The 14,496-nt window shown below is 51.2% G+C and overlaps 1 protein-coding gene across 1 annotated transcript; it reads right to left on the bottom strand.

Moving 5' to 3' along the window:
* Positions 1–971: 971 nt before the first annotated feature.
* On the bottom strand, positions 972–6,880 carry LOC309677554 (ubinuclein-1-like). Its single transcript, XM_082490375.1, has 7 exons — positions 6,798–6,880; positions 5,737–5,790; positions 4,370–4,499; positions 4,080–4,198; positions 3,155–3,298; positions 2,570–2,757; positions 972–1,362 (listed from the first exon to the last, which is right to left on the bottom strand). Exons 3-6 carry the CDS (start codon positions 4,484–4,486, stop codon positions 2,727–2,729), a joined length of 411 nt encoding a protein of 136 aa, XP_082346501.1. The 5' UTR covers positions 4,487–4,499; positions 5,737–5,790; positions 6,798–6,880; the 3' UTR covers positions 972–1,362; positions 2,570–2,726.
* Between the last annotated feature and the right edge of the window lie 7,616 nt (positions 6,881–14,496).

The following is a 14,496-nucleotide window of genomic DNA, read 5'->3' on the forward strand; positions in this document are numbered from 1 at the left end:
AATGGCAGCTCACTGGCTCAAAGCGATGCCAACTGGTGCTGTAGAAGCAGGAGGGCACCCTCTGAAGGAAAGTTCCTCTCTGCCAGGGGTTCTTCTGCCTCCTGCTAATCCTGGAATGAGTTCCTGGGGAGCAGCAATCCAGCAAGGCTGGGGTTTTTTTTCTGGCTGCAGCACCAATACAGAGGGATTGACAGAGAGCCTGTCCTACTTGATCAAGGTTCTCATGCAAAGCCCATCACCAGAGAAGCAAGAGCCACCTTCACATAAAGATTGGTGATGTGGAAAGGAAACGCATGGAGTCATGGGGATCAGCAGGGAATAAACACACGTGGTGCAAAAAGCTTTACCGGAGCCTTTGCAAGTCTGTAATAGGGACTGAGGAAAAGGCAGTGGTGGGAGCTTTGTGTTCCCAGTGACCGTGCTGGGAGGAAACCCATGGAGAGGACAGGTTAAATGCCATTTCCTGTCCGATTTATTTCAACTCTCTTCCCTCTCCAACACCCTTTGCACCAACTCAGAGCAAAACCATCTGCAAACATGCTGCTCACCGGAGGAGAGTTCAGAGGCCGGGAAAAGCCGCAGGAGCAAAAGGCAGGGGCTGACCATGGGCCCTGCAGAAAGTGGTCAGAAATCACAGGGACTGGAATGGTGGTGTCACCGGGTGCTGCGGGGGTGACAGACTCTGCCTGGGTCTGCAGCTGGACTGCCATGAGCCCATGGTGCTATGGAGTCAGTCTGGCCCCGCTGCAGATCCATCCCAGCCCCACTGGTGTTCCCGCAGGAACCACGAGAACCCCCCTGGGGCAGAGGCAGGGTGATCCCCACTGCCTTTACCTCCTCTAGATCTGACACACTGGCGTTGCATTTAAAACACCCCTCCAGCCTAGCTGTGCCAGCGTGGCGATTTTTGACAAGCGCCTCCAGATTCCTGCCTTCGAGGGCTGTAAGAGGAATGAAAGACAGTTTCTGCTTCTATCATTACAGTTTAATAGAGTCTTTGATACAGGAGAAGCGGCAGGAGCCAACATGCAAAACCATTAAATTCATCAGGGGCTCAGCAGAGTAACTGCTCTTTCACAGCAATGGTGCAGATGCCTCTCCAGGAGCCCGTTTCCCTACGTGCAGCTGTGCGATTGTGCCCCATAGTGTTCATGGCAGACACCAAACCAACACACAGGAGTTAGGAGGAGGGGGCTGGTCTTTCATTTTGTCTTTGGAGGAGTCAAGTCTGTTATATGACTAGCGTCTAGTATGCTTTGAAACCAGGAGGCCACCTTAAATCTTGTCTCTGCTGACAGTCTGCAGAGCAGAGGGATCCTTGAGGAAGAGGCGATGGCTTTGATAGCAAGTCAAAGGTTTGCTCTGAAAGCAAGTCAGGAGATGAAGCTCAGATATTTGGGTGCGGTTTACCTGTTTCACGGAGTCAGGACCTCTGTAAGTCTACAGGTCTTTTCAGTGCATCTATTAAAAAACAAATGTAACCTCACAGAATCATAGAATTGTTGAGGTTAGAAGGGACCTCGAAGATCATCAACTCCCACCATTAACGTGACCTGACAAAACCACTTCTAAAGCATAACCCCTGCTCACTTCACGCCTTGGTCTTCTCCTTGGCCAGCATGTTCTCCAGCCGTCCTGCTGCAGCTGGACTCCGAGTTCAGCCAGCTGCGCTGCTCGCCCTCCCAGCCCCTCTGCCTGCCGGCCGCTGTGGCTGCCCTTGCTCTTACCTGTCGTCCTGGTTTCAGCTGGGATAGAGTTAATTTTCTTTCTAGTGGCTGCTGGGTTTCAGATTTCAGACCCTCAAAGCTGCTGCCGGCTGGGGTTAAACCTAACACCTCTGCACTTGCCATTTTTGAAGAACGTGAGCGTCCAGTGCCACATGTCCAAATGCACCCCAATGATGGAGCCTTGGCCAAACCTCGAAGAAAAGTTTGTTTTGTCTCCCTTGTGATGCAGTAGTCCTTCAAACACAAAAAACGACATTCAGTGGAAAGCCTGCACTCCACAAATTCATCCCAACTCCCGCACTGCGAGGTCCCACCGGTACAGCCTCGCTCAGTGCCTAAAAAAGTCCCCGTGCTGCCTGATCCCTGCCCTCCCACCCCAGAGTGGGTGATGAAAAGGGGAAAATTGAGGTTTTGCAATACCAGAGTGCAGGTAGTGGCACTGAAACTCCCAGAGATGTGCAACCAGCAGTCCGGGCACCCTGGAGTTCACACACTGTTTCTAAGGGGTCCACAAAAAGCAGGTAAGGTGAGCTGCTCCAAGAGCTGCAAGCTGCAGGCACCCGCTCCGGCCAGGAAGAACACAAGCTCAGTGTCTTTTCAAGCAACAAAACACAAACAAGACTCCACCTCTGGCTCTCCCCTCCTTTGCTTGGCACAGTCCAAAACCCGCAGAGGTTTTGGTGAAGCCAAGTCTGAGATTTCAGGCTGCAGTTGAAGGCTCCCAGCTCCAATTTCCTTTCCTAAAGTGAGGACGCCCAGCTGAACTGCTGGAGACGGTTGCTCTCCTGTTCAAAGAGCACTGGAACTTTCTGCCTGCCCATAAGCGACTCTGCCCCACGTACCATGTCTGTGGCGTAGACCGGGGAGGTCATCTTGATCTCCCAGAAGTGCTGCCCATCTGCCAGCTCTTTGTTCCCCCGGATGGTGGCGGTGCTGCAGCTGTACTCCATGTGGAAGTTCACCTTGCGGTTGTCACAGGTCAGCAGGGTGGCTGTCGACTTATTCAGGTCGTCCCACACCCAGTCGAAATCTGCTTGGGAAGCACAGAGGGGACAAGGATGGGCAAAGGCCCTCAGGGAGCCATCCTCAAGCCAATTTTCACCATTTAAGAAGGTAAACCCCAAGCTGTGCAGATCAGAGAGTTGTTTGAGGCATGAACTATTCTGCTGCGTCCCACCAGGGAAGGTTCAGTGCTCCGAACCTGAAGCTGTCAGCATTGACCAGTTCCCATTTCGGTTAACATAGAGATTACCACAGAGATGTGGTAATCTCCATCCTTGGAGATTTCCGACACTCCATAGGACAAGGCCCTGAGCAGTCTGATCTAACTTAGAAGCTAGCCCTTCTTTGAGCAGGGAGAGGACTAATAACCTTCCGAGGTCCCTGAGGACAAGGAATCCCTGGAGTACCACTTGAGGCTTGCTCACCTGGCCTGCATCCAGCCTTTTGGCCAAAGGGGCTTCACCTCTCCATCTAGGAAGGTCTTCACATAATCCTCTAGAGACTGAGCCTTATTCTTGTCAAGGTCATAACCATCCAACTTAATCTTCACCAAGTGGCAAAGCAGCTCCCTGAAGAACAGGAAGATTTCAAATACGGTTACGCGGATTAACTTTCCCCACTTGGAGGTCACTCGCTTTATCCGGGGCTGGATGAATACGCCAGGACACACCCGGCTCTGCACAACACCTCGCTAATAAAACCGACCCTGCGCTGCCTCCGCAAGAAAGAGGAAGGGAAAGGCACCTTCCTCGCTCTGTGTGCGCACGCACACGGATGCGCCAGGGGAAATAAGCCTTGTTACTCCTTCCCTTTTTAATCTCCTGCAACAGCAGAGGTAGTAAACCAGTGCCACAATTACAGGCGTCGTTAACAACCGCAGAACTGAACCTCTCTGGAGACCTTCGTGCCGAGAGGCAATGAGAAGGCATTAAGTGAAACTTGCTTTGCTCTAAATCAAATGGCCATCTACAGAGAAGCACTCCAATTTGATACAGAATAAGATGAAGACAGCAGCGTGGTTGATTCTCCTTTTATCCTTTGTCCCTCTCTCCTTCACCCAGCACTCTCTTCCTTGCCAGACCCCTGGGTGCCAGGGGCAGCAGTCCCCACTACCTCTAACTGCTTTCACAACCACAATCTGGTCTTGTTAAGAGTCTAGTCTGTAGGATTTCAGCAATTCAGCCGAGTTCCTTCGTTTCCCAAACATCTGTCTCTCACTTCTGGCCTCTCCAGAGAGGCTGCTTAGCCCTTCTCTCAGAGTTGGCCTGTGCTTCATGAGAGCAGCCTACAGGTCACAGGGAACCTGCTGAGAAGACCTACAAGTGCCTAAAGGGCAAACAAGGAGCTTACTTGGCAAACTTGGCCTGAGTGTGGGCTTGGCATTCCTCCTGGTACTTGGCCATCTGCTCTGGCATGGCCCTTTCAATGGCTTCCTTTAGCTTCTGTAGAGGCTCCTTCAATCGGCCACCCTAGAGCACAGCACAGCACAGAACAGAAGAGACTGAAGTTCCACATGGTGTGTTCCAGCCGGGACACCCAAATCAGGAAGGTTGAGACCAGCTCTGAACCCACACCACCAGATGCGATGCCTGAACCATGCACAGTGGAGGACACCACCACATTGGGTAGATGACACTCACCTGCTCATAGAGATAAAGCTTACGGGCACGTTTCACCAGAGTGTCCTTACTGCATGGGAAGAACGCAGCCAGGTGGGCGTACACCCCTGACCGGATCTGGCTGTTCAGCTCCCGCATCTGCAGTTCGATGCTGAAGAACAAAACAAACACAGTGTTGACCAGGGACCTGCCAGGGCTTCTCCAAGCAACATGAATGCAAACCTCATGCAACCTGGGGAGCTGGAGGCAGGCAGAGAGGAACAAAGTACAAACCAAACCACACAATGGTTCTTTAGATTTTAGAATCAACAGACTCAAGACCTTTCTCCCAAGCTATGCCTTTTAATCTAGTTTCAGAGACTATGGAAAAGGAAGAAAAGGATGTCAGCAGTCCCATTTATTCTGCAGATCTTCCTGGCAGCTGAAGTGCAGCGGGCTGGAATGCCTTCGGGGAGCGATGGTGGTTGCTTCAAATCCTGCTCCAAGCCCATCCTAATAGCATTGCTCCCGTCCTCCACATCAGGAAAAGGACTCCCTTCTGGGGATTCACCCAGGATCCGCTCCAGGTCCAGGTCAGTTAACAAGTCCATGGCTGTTGCTGCCTGAAGCAGGTTGTTATCACTGGCAAAGGGTCAGCCACCACCTCCGCCTCCCTCACAGCTGCAGGTTTTGCTGGTGACAGTCTCCACTTTCTGCTCTTCATCATTTTTCTTCTGAGCATCCTTCTCCTCCTGAAAATTCTTCAGCATCTCTTTCACACTAAGAGGGCCGCCTTCTTATTTGCATTTAATACTGTAAAGCTGTAAACAAAGTACGGAGGAGGAAAGGGAACTGAAGTGAATACAAGATGAAGGGCAAGAGAGGGGGATACCTTCACCCCAGTTCACTTCAGCCATATTCACCAGTCCCCTGGAAACTCTCAGCACCTTAACCAGTTACATCAGCAAAAATATTCTACGGCCTCTTAAGGTCTTAAGCTCCCGCTGCTCATTCAGCTGGGAGGAGACTGAAGGGTGATCTCATCGCTGAGGGGTGACCTCATTGCAGTCTACACCTTCCTCAAGTGGGACCGCAGAGGGGGAGGTGCTGATCTCCTCTCTCTGGTGACCAGCGATAGGACACGAGGAAATGGAATGAAGCTGCATCAGGGAAAGCGCAGAATGGACTTTAGGAAAAGGTTCTTCACCTAGAAGGTGGTTGGTCACTAGAAAAGGCTCCCCAGGGTAGTGGTCACAGCACCAAGCTTGTCAGAGGTTAAGGAGCGTCTGGACGATGCTCTTAGTCACATGGTTTAGTTTTAGGTTGTCCTGCGAGGAGCAGGAAGTTGGACTTGATGATCCTTATGGGTCCCTTCCAATTAGAGATATTCTATGATCCTAAGGTCATACCTGAGAGTTAAGGATAAGACGGAAGTCCTGACACTTCATCTGGTACCAGATGTCCTAGACAACACAAGGCATTTTCATTCAGTTATATCTTCCTTTTTTTAGTAACTTATCTGTCAGGTGCTCACTTAACAAAATTTAAATTTTAAGTTTCAGTTCCTTTTCTGTAATCCTCTATGCTTTCTGAATGCATTTGTCCCACAACTCTTATGTCAGATTTAATAACTGTTGCTTGTGAAACAACAGCCTGGGAATGATGGAAAGTTGGACGGTGTTAAACAGAACTGCCCTAAAGCAGATTCTAGTGGAGCGGAGGAAACTAAACCCATCTCTGGAAACGAGGCAGACTTCACCATATGCAACACTGCTGTTCTGCACACCACTCTGCTTCTCAAAGCGAGTGCATGCTTGATTTGACCCACAGCTTCCATTTTTAAGACACAGAGTGTAGCTGCCCACCACAGAGAAAAAAATCAATCCATCCATGGCCATCTCCTCGAACAATCCCAAGGTAAAGCTCTTCGCAGCTGTACAACCTGAAACTCAGGGGAAGCAGAAAGATTCATCCTGCAGGGTCATCACCTGGGCAATAATTCACAAAAGGACAGGTCTGCCTCAAGGCGAGACCCAAGTTAAAGTAGAATTCTCTCCTCACTGCACAAAGATGACAAGAGTGTAAATCAAATCCACAAAGATATACTATTATTTTCCCCCACACTTTCCTCCCCCAGTCTTGTCCCAGGAGTCGTTAGCCTTCTCTTCAGCCTCTCCAATACCTCTTCCCAACGTCAGTGCCTCTACACAGCTCCACAAAACACCAACATTTCAGCCAGCTCTGCCCCTCTTTGCTCTGACACTCTTGCTGTGGAGCTCTGCTCCTCCCCTCAGCCTCAGCCGCCTTTTTACCTCCCCCTTTGGAAGCAACGTGGGGTTTACCACATGGGGTTTATGCAGCACGCGCTCAAGCCACCCCCACTGCAACGGGTACTACTGCAGCGTCACAAATGCCACCTGTAACCCTGAAGCACGGTGTCGAGCAGCAAGCGTTACCTCCCCGTCCTTACCCAGGTATTGGAAACTTGGACTTTTTTCCTTGTTGTTGGAATCATCTTCCTCCTTCTTCTTCAGTTTTTCACCTCCATCCTCCAACTTCCGCTTCTGCAAATGGTAAAACCAAAGTCAGAATCAAAGCGTCTCCTGATCACAGAATTGAACCTGCAGCCCCAGAGACACTTTGGGCCCTCTCCCAAAAACTGCAGAACAGCTCCTTCCCCACTGCACACAGTAACCCAAACCCCACACAGCTGTCACCACAGTTCTGGCACACACCATCTCCAACAATTCACAGCACACCCAGCTTTTACACGAGAGACTGTTCCATCAATGAAGGTGAAGGGATGACAAGTGCTCCTGCTCCTTCCCCTTTCAGCCACATCGCTTCGGCATTAGGAAAACACGGCAGAACACACACCACCGCAGAGGGCTAAGTACACGCTTTACGACTTAAATGCCAAGCTTACAAACAACACTGGTCGCAGAAACAAGACATCTCAGCACTTGGCGACAGGCTGATGGCGACAGCCCTCACACCACAGAAGCCCCACAGCGAGCCTGAAAGCGCGCGTCTCTGACGTGCCAGGAGAGGGATCCCAGACCAGCACCCAGTGCTCTCCCGCTTCTCCAGAGCAGCGCATCCCAAAGCGCCTCACAACATTCTGCAGAAGATGGGGCAGTCCTACAGCACTCCACCTGCACGACGAGCTACCGCTGAAAAGATGAGGGATCACCCTCCTACAAAGTAATAGATTCCACGCCCTAAACGGTACCCCAACTCTGAGATGTTAAAGAGAGGTAAAGAACCCAAATGCCCAGGGATGCAGCTCCAGTGCGGGACACGCCAAATAGCACCCATGCCTCAAGGAAGGCAGCTGCCAGCGTATGACATGGGAAACAGTTCTGACAAATCCTCAGGCCCTATCTACATGGCTTTTCACGCCTTCTCATGATGTTCAACGTGTAATGCTTTCCAGATGCACCCACTTATTTCACACACACAACACTGCACGCCACTTCACAGATGTTCTCCTGACCATCACAGCCCATTACAACGATCAAGGTGGAATTCCTCCTTCAGCCTCATTAGTCCATATCTTAACATCATTCTTCTCAAATTGACTTTGGAAATTACCTCTTGCATCACGTCCACACAGGTGCGATACCGACTGTTACATTCAGGCGATACCAAGGCCGAGGACTTGGACACTACCTGACATCCGGGCACTCAAAACTGTGACTTACCTGAGCCAGTTTTTTGATGCGTTTCTCCAAAGGCGCTGGAATGCCTTCGGGGAGGGATGGCAGTTGCTTCAAATCCTGCTCCAAGCCCATCCCAAGAGCATCTCTCCTATTCTCCGTATCGGGAAAGGGACCCCCTTCTGGGGAATCACCCAGGAGACGCCACAGATGCAAGTCAGTTAACGAGCCCATGGCCTCAAGTGGGTCGTTATCACTGGCCGAGTGCAAAGGATCAGCCACCGCCTCCGCCTCCCTCACGGCTGCAGGTTCTGTCACTGACAGACTCTCCACTTTCTGCTCTTCATCCACTTTCTTCTGAGCATCCTTCTCCTCCTGAAAATTCTGCAGCATCTCCTTCACACTAAGAGCTCCACAGTATTTCTCCTTCCTCTCCTCCTCCTTAGTTGCATATAACACAATAGATCTGTAAACAGAGAAGGAAAGGGAACTGAAGCGAATGCAAGATGAAGGGCAAGAGAGGGGGATACCTTCACCCCAGTTCACTTCAGCCACATGCACCAGTCCCCTGGAAACTCTCAGCCCCCCTTAACCAGTTAAACCAGGTAAAATAGCCTACGGCCTCTTAAGGTCTCAGTGTCCTGCTGCTCGTTCAGCTGGGAGAACAGACGGCTGTCCTTCCTCACTGCAGAGAGACGACGGAACTTAAACCGCCTCCACCGACCTACGCTCTCATTTAGCTACCTGCATTATTCCAGCAAGGGAGACTGGCAAACACACAAACAGCGAGTGCAGAGGAACTGAAGCAAGACAGAGTTCGCGTGGCAGCACCCGGCTGCTTTTTGCCTATTACAACCAGGAGAGCAAATGCCTTTTCACACAGTATCACAGTATGCTAGGGATTGGAACGGACCTCAAAAGATCATCTAGTCCAATCCCCCTGTCGGAGCAGGAACACCTAGATGAGGTTGCACAGGAAGGCGTCCAGGTGAGTCTTGAAAGTCTCCAGAGAAGGAGACTCCACAACCTCCCTGGGCAGCCTGTTCCAGTGCTCTGTCACCCTCACTGAGAAGAAGTTTCTTCTCAAATTTAAGTGGAACCTCTTGTGTTCCAGCTTGAATCCATTACCCCTTGTCCTATCATTGGTTGCTACTGAGAAGAGCCTGGCTCCATCCTCATGACATTCCTCCTTTATATATTTAGAAACGCTAATAAGATCACCCCTCAGTCTCCTCTTCTCCAAACTCAAGAGACCCAGCTCCCTCAGTCTTTCCTCATAAGGGAGATGCTCTACTCCCTGAATCATCTTAGTTGCCCTACGCTGGACTCTCTCCAGCAGCTCTCTGTCCTTCTTGAACTGAGGGGCCCAGAACTGGACACAATATTCCACATGCGGTCTCACCAGGGCAGAGTAGAGGGGAAGGAGGACCTCTCTCCATCTGCTAACCACCCCCCTTCTAATACAGCCCAGGATGCCATTGGCCTTCTTGGCCACAAGGGCACAGTGCTGGCTCATGGTCATCCTGCTGTCCACCAGGACCCCCAGGTCCCTTTCCTCTACACTGCTCTCTAACAGGTAGCTCCCCATCCTATACTGGAACCTGGGGTTGTTTCTGCCCAGATGTAGGACCCTACACTTTCCCTTGTTGTATTTCATTAAGTTATTCCCTGCCCAAATCTCCAGCCTGTCCAAGTCTCTCTGGATGGCAGCACAGCCCTCTGGCGTGTCAGCCACTCCTCCTAGCTTAGTGTCATCAGCAAACTTGCTGATAGTACACTCGATTCCCTCATCTAAATCATTGATGAATATATTGAATAATATGGGCCCCAGTACCGACCCTTGAGGCACTCCACTGCTTACCGGCCTCCAACTGGACTCTGCCCCATTGACTACGACTCTCTGGCTTCTCTCCTTCAGCCAGTTCGCAGTCCACCTAACTATCCGATCATCCAGTCCACACTTCCTCAGTTTAGCCATGAGGATGCTGTGGGAGACCGTGTCAAATGCTTTACTGAAGTCAAGGTAGACCACATCTACCGCTCTGCCATCATCCATCCACCTCGTTACTTCCTCATAAAAGGCTATGAGGTTGGTCAAGCATGACTTCCCCTTGGAAAAGCCATGCTGACTGCCCCTAATAACCCTCTTATCCTTGATATGCCTTGAGAGGGCACCAAGGATAAGCTGTTCCATCAGTTTCCCAGGGATGGAGGTGAGGCTGACCGGTCTATAGTTACCCGGGTCCTCCTTCTTGCCCTTTTTGAAGACTGGAGTGACATTTGCTTTCCTCCAGTCCTCAGGCACCTCGCCCGTTTCCCAAGGCTTGGTAAAGATGGTGGAGAGTGGTCCAGCAATGACTTCAGACAGCTCCTTCAGCACCCGCGGGTGCATCCCATCTGGACCCATGGATTTATGGATGTCCAGGTTGCTTAACTGGTCTCTGACCCAGTCCTCATCGACTAAGGCAAACTCATCCATTGACTTGATTTCATCTTCATCTGGGGTCTCAGCGGAACAGGACTCCTCAGGACAGCCCCCGACAGAGTAGACAGAGACAAAGAAGGCATTCAGTAGTTCTGCCTTCTCCGTATCTTCTGTCACCAGGGCACCCACCCCATTCAGTAGTGGGCCTACATTGCCTCGGGTGTTAGTTTTATCTGCCATGTATTTGAAAAAGCTCTTCCTGTTGTCCTTGACCCCTCTTGCCAGGTTTAACTCTAAGGAGGCCTTAGCTTTCCTAGTTGCCTCTCTACATCCCCTGACAGCAGCCCTGTACTCTTCCCAAGTGGTCAGCCCCTCCTTCCATGACCGATAAACTCTCTTCTTCCACTTGAGCTTGCCAAGCAGTTCCCTCTTTAGCCACACAGGTCTCCTGGCTCCCTTCCTTGACTTCCTACGTGTCGGGATGCTCTGATCTTGAGCTTGGTAGAAGCAGTCCCTGAATGCTGACCAGCTATCCTGGGCACCTTTACCTTCAAACAGCTTTCTCCACGGGATTTCCCCTAGTGATTGTTTGAAAAGGCCAAAGTTTGCCCTGCTGAAGTCCAGGGTTCCTTGATCACTAAGAAGGAATCCTGCATGCATGGAACCAGCTCAGGCGTGCTTTGGTGTTGGTGTTACCCAAGCAGGAAAAAGGAAATCCAGAAGGACAGATACAGGAAGAAGGAAAAAACTGGAAGGAAACCATAGCAAAAGAGACACACGCAACAGATACTGACCTGGAAACAGACCCGCCAGGCACACCAAAGCAAGGACAGACCAAGAGCACAAGCAGACCCACAACAGGAAGAATAACCACTCAGGTTTACAGCCCAAAAGGAGAGAAGCTATAAAAACAGGCTGAGCGCTCACACAAGAATTACTTTGGGCAGGAGTACAAGCGAGTGCACAGCCAGGCCACCCATGGCCTTCTACCCTCTTCCTCCCTGCCTGCCCGACACTCATACAGCGCCGAGTTCATGCCCTTCCTGCCCGCCTTTCCTCCCCCAGACTTGTCCCAGGAGTCGTTAGCCTTCTCTTCAGCCTCTCCAATACCTCTTCCCAACGTCAGTGCCTCTACACAGCTCCACAAAACACCAACATTTCAGCCAGCTCTGCCCCTTTTTGCTCTGACACTCTTGCTGTGGAGCTCTGCTCCTCCCCTCAGCCTCAGCCGCCTTTTTACCTCCCCCTTTGGAAGCAACGCGGGGTTTACCTCTTGGGGTTTATGCAGCACACGCTCAAGCCACCCCCACTGCAACGGGTACTACTGCAGCGTCACAAATGCCACCTGTAACCCTGAAGCACGGTGTCGAGCAGCAAACGTTACCTCCCCGTCCTTACCCAGCTATCGGAAACTTGGACTTCTTTTTCTTCTTGTTAGAATCATCTTTCTTCTTCTTCTTCAGTTTTTCACCTCCATCCTCCAACTTCCGTTTCTGCAAATGGTAAAACCAAAGTCAGAATCAAAGCGTCTCCTGATCGCAGAATTGAACCTGCAGCCCCAGAGACACTTTGGGCCCTCTCCCAAAAACTGCAGAACAGCTCCTTCCCCACTGCACACAGTAACCCAAACCCCACACAGCCGTCACCACAGTTCTGGCACACACCATCTCCAACAATTCACAGCACACCCAGCTTTTACACGAGAGACGGTCCCATCAATGAAGGTGAAGGGATGACAAGTGCTCCTGCTCCTTCCCCTTTCAGCCGCATCGCTTCGGCATTAGGAAAACACGGCAGAACACACACCACCGCAGAGGGCTAAGTACACGCTTTACGACTTAAATGCCAAGCTTACAAACAACACTGGTCACAGAAACAAGACATCTCAGCACTTGGCGACAGCCCTCACACCACAGAAGCCCCACAGCGAGCCTGAAAGCACACGTCTCTGACGTGCCAGGAGAGGGATCCCTGACCAGCACCCAGTGCTCTCCCGCTTCTCCAGAGCAGCGCGTCCCAAAGCGCCTCACAACATTCTGCAGAAGATGGGGCAGTCCTACAGCACTCCACCTGCACGACGAGCTACCGCTGAAAAGATGAGGGATCACCCTCCTACAAAGTAATAGGTTCCACGCCCTAAACGGTACCCCAACTCTGAGATATTAAAGAGAGGTAAAGAACCCAAATGCCCAGGGATACAGCTCCAGTGCGGGACATGCCAAATAGCACCCATGCCTCAAGGAAGGCATCTGCCAGCGTATGACATGGGAAACAGTTCTGAGAAATCCTCAGGCCCCATCTACACGGCTTTTCACGCCTTCTCACAATGTACAACACGTAATATTTTACAGATGCGCCCACTTATTTCACACACACAACACTGCACGCCACTTCACAGATGCTCTCCTGACCATCACAGCACATTACAACGATCAAGGTGGAATTCCTCCTACAGCCTCATTAGTCCATATCTTAACTTCATTCTTCTCAAATTCACTTAGGAAATTACCTCTTGCATCACGTCCACAATTTGCCAAGAGAGGCAGAGGAGACACCATGAGAGCTCTGATACCGACTGTTACATTCAGGCAATACCAAGGCCAAGGACTTGGACACTACCTGACATCCAGGCACTCAAAAATGTGACTTACCTGAGCCAGTTTTTTGATGCGTTTCTCCAAAGGGGCTGGAATGCCTTCGGGGAGGGATGGCAGTTGCTTCAAATCCTGCTCCAAGCCCATCCCAGGAGCATCTCTCCCATTCGCTGTATCAGGAAAGGGACCCCCTTCTGGGGAATCACCCAAGAGCCGCCACAGATGCAGGTCAGTTAACGAGCCCATGGCCTCAAGTGGGTCGTTATCACTGGCATGGCCAAAGACCGAGGGCAAAGGATCAGCCACCGCCTCTGCCTCCCTCAGGGCTGCAGGTTCTGCCACACACAGACTCTCCAATTTTTGGTCTTCATCCATTTTCTTCTGAGCATCCTTCTCCTCCTGAGAATTCTGCAGCATCTCCTTCACCTTAAGAGCTCCACAGTATTTCTCCTTCCTCTCCTCCTCCTTAGTTGCATATAACACCACAGATCTGTGAACAGAGAAGGGAACTGAAGCGAATGCAAGATGAAGGGCAAGAGAGGGGGATACCTTCACCCCAGTTCACTTCAGCCACATGCACCAGTCCCCTGGAAACTCTCAGCCCCCCTTAACCAGTTAAACCAGGTAAAATAGCCTATGGCCTCTTAAGGTCTCAGTGTCCCGCTGCTCGTTCAGCTGGGAGAACAGACGGCTGTCCTTCCTCACTGCAGAGAGATGACGGAGCTTAAACCGCCTCCACCGACCTACGCTCTCATTTAGCTACCTGCATTATTCCAGCAAGGGAGACTGGGAAACACACAAACAGCGAGTGCAGAGGAACTGAAGCAAGACAGAGTTCGCGTGGCAGCACCCGGCTGCTTTTTGCCTATTACAACCAGGAGAGCAAATGCCTTTTCCTTGATCACTAAGAAGGAATCCTGCATGCATGGAACCAGCTCAGGCGTGCTTTGGTGTTGGTGTTACCCAAGCAGGAAAAAGGAAATCCAGAAGGACAGATACAGGAAGAAGGAAAAAACTGGAAGGAAACCATAGCAAAAGAGACACACGCAACAGATACTGACCTGGAAACAGACCCGCCAGGCACACCAAAGCAAGGACAGCTATAAAAACAGGCTGAGCGCTCACACAAGAATTACTTTGGGCAGGAGTACAAGCGAGTGCACAGCCAGGCCACCCATGGCCTTCTACCCTCTTCCTCCCTGCCTGCCCGACACTCATACAGCGCCGAGTTCATGCCCTTCCTGCCCGCCTTTCCTCCCCCAGACTTGTCCCAGGAGTCGTTAGCCTTCTCTTCAGCCTCTCCAATACCTCTTCCCAACGTCAGTGCCTCTACACAGCTCCACAAAACACCAACATTTCAGCCAGCTCTGCCCCTATTTGCTCTGACACTCTTGCTGTGGAGCTCTGCTCCTCCCCTCAGCCTCAGCCGCCTTTTTACCTCCCCTTTGGAAGCAACGCGGGGTTTACCTCTTGGGGTTTATGCAGCACGCG

This window comes from Vanellus vanellus (genome assembly GCF_965231255.1).
Source record: "Vanellus vanellus genome assembly, chromosome: 14".
NCBI classification, from domain to species: domain Eukaryota; kingdom Metazoa; phylum Chordata; class Aves; order Charadriiformes; family Charadriidae; genus Vanellus; species Vanellus vanellus.

What these genes read in the sequence shown, in the direction of transcription:
- LOC309677554 (XM_082490375.1), bottom strand. Translation starts at nt 4,486, where the DNA reads ATGCGGGAGCTGAACAGCCAGATCCGGTCAGGGGTGTACGCCCACCTG. An exon ending in AGCTTTATCTCTATGAGCAG is followed by an intron (nt 4,199 to 4,369) that starts GTGAGTGTCATC and finishes GCTGTGCTCTAG; the next exon opens with GGTGGCCGATTGAAGGAGCC. An exon ending in ACTCAGGCCAAGTTTGCCAA is followed by an intron (nt 3,299 to 4,079) that starts GTAAGCTCCTTG and finishes CCTGTTCTTCAG; the next exon opens with GGAGCTGCTTTGCCACTTGG.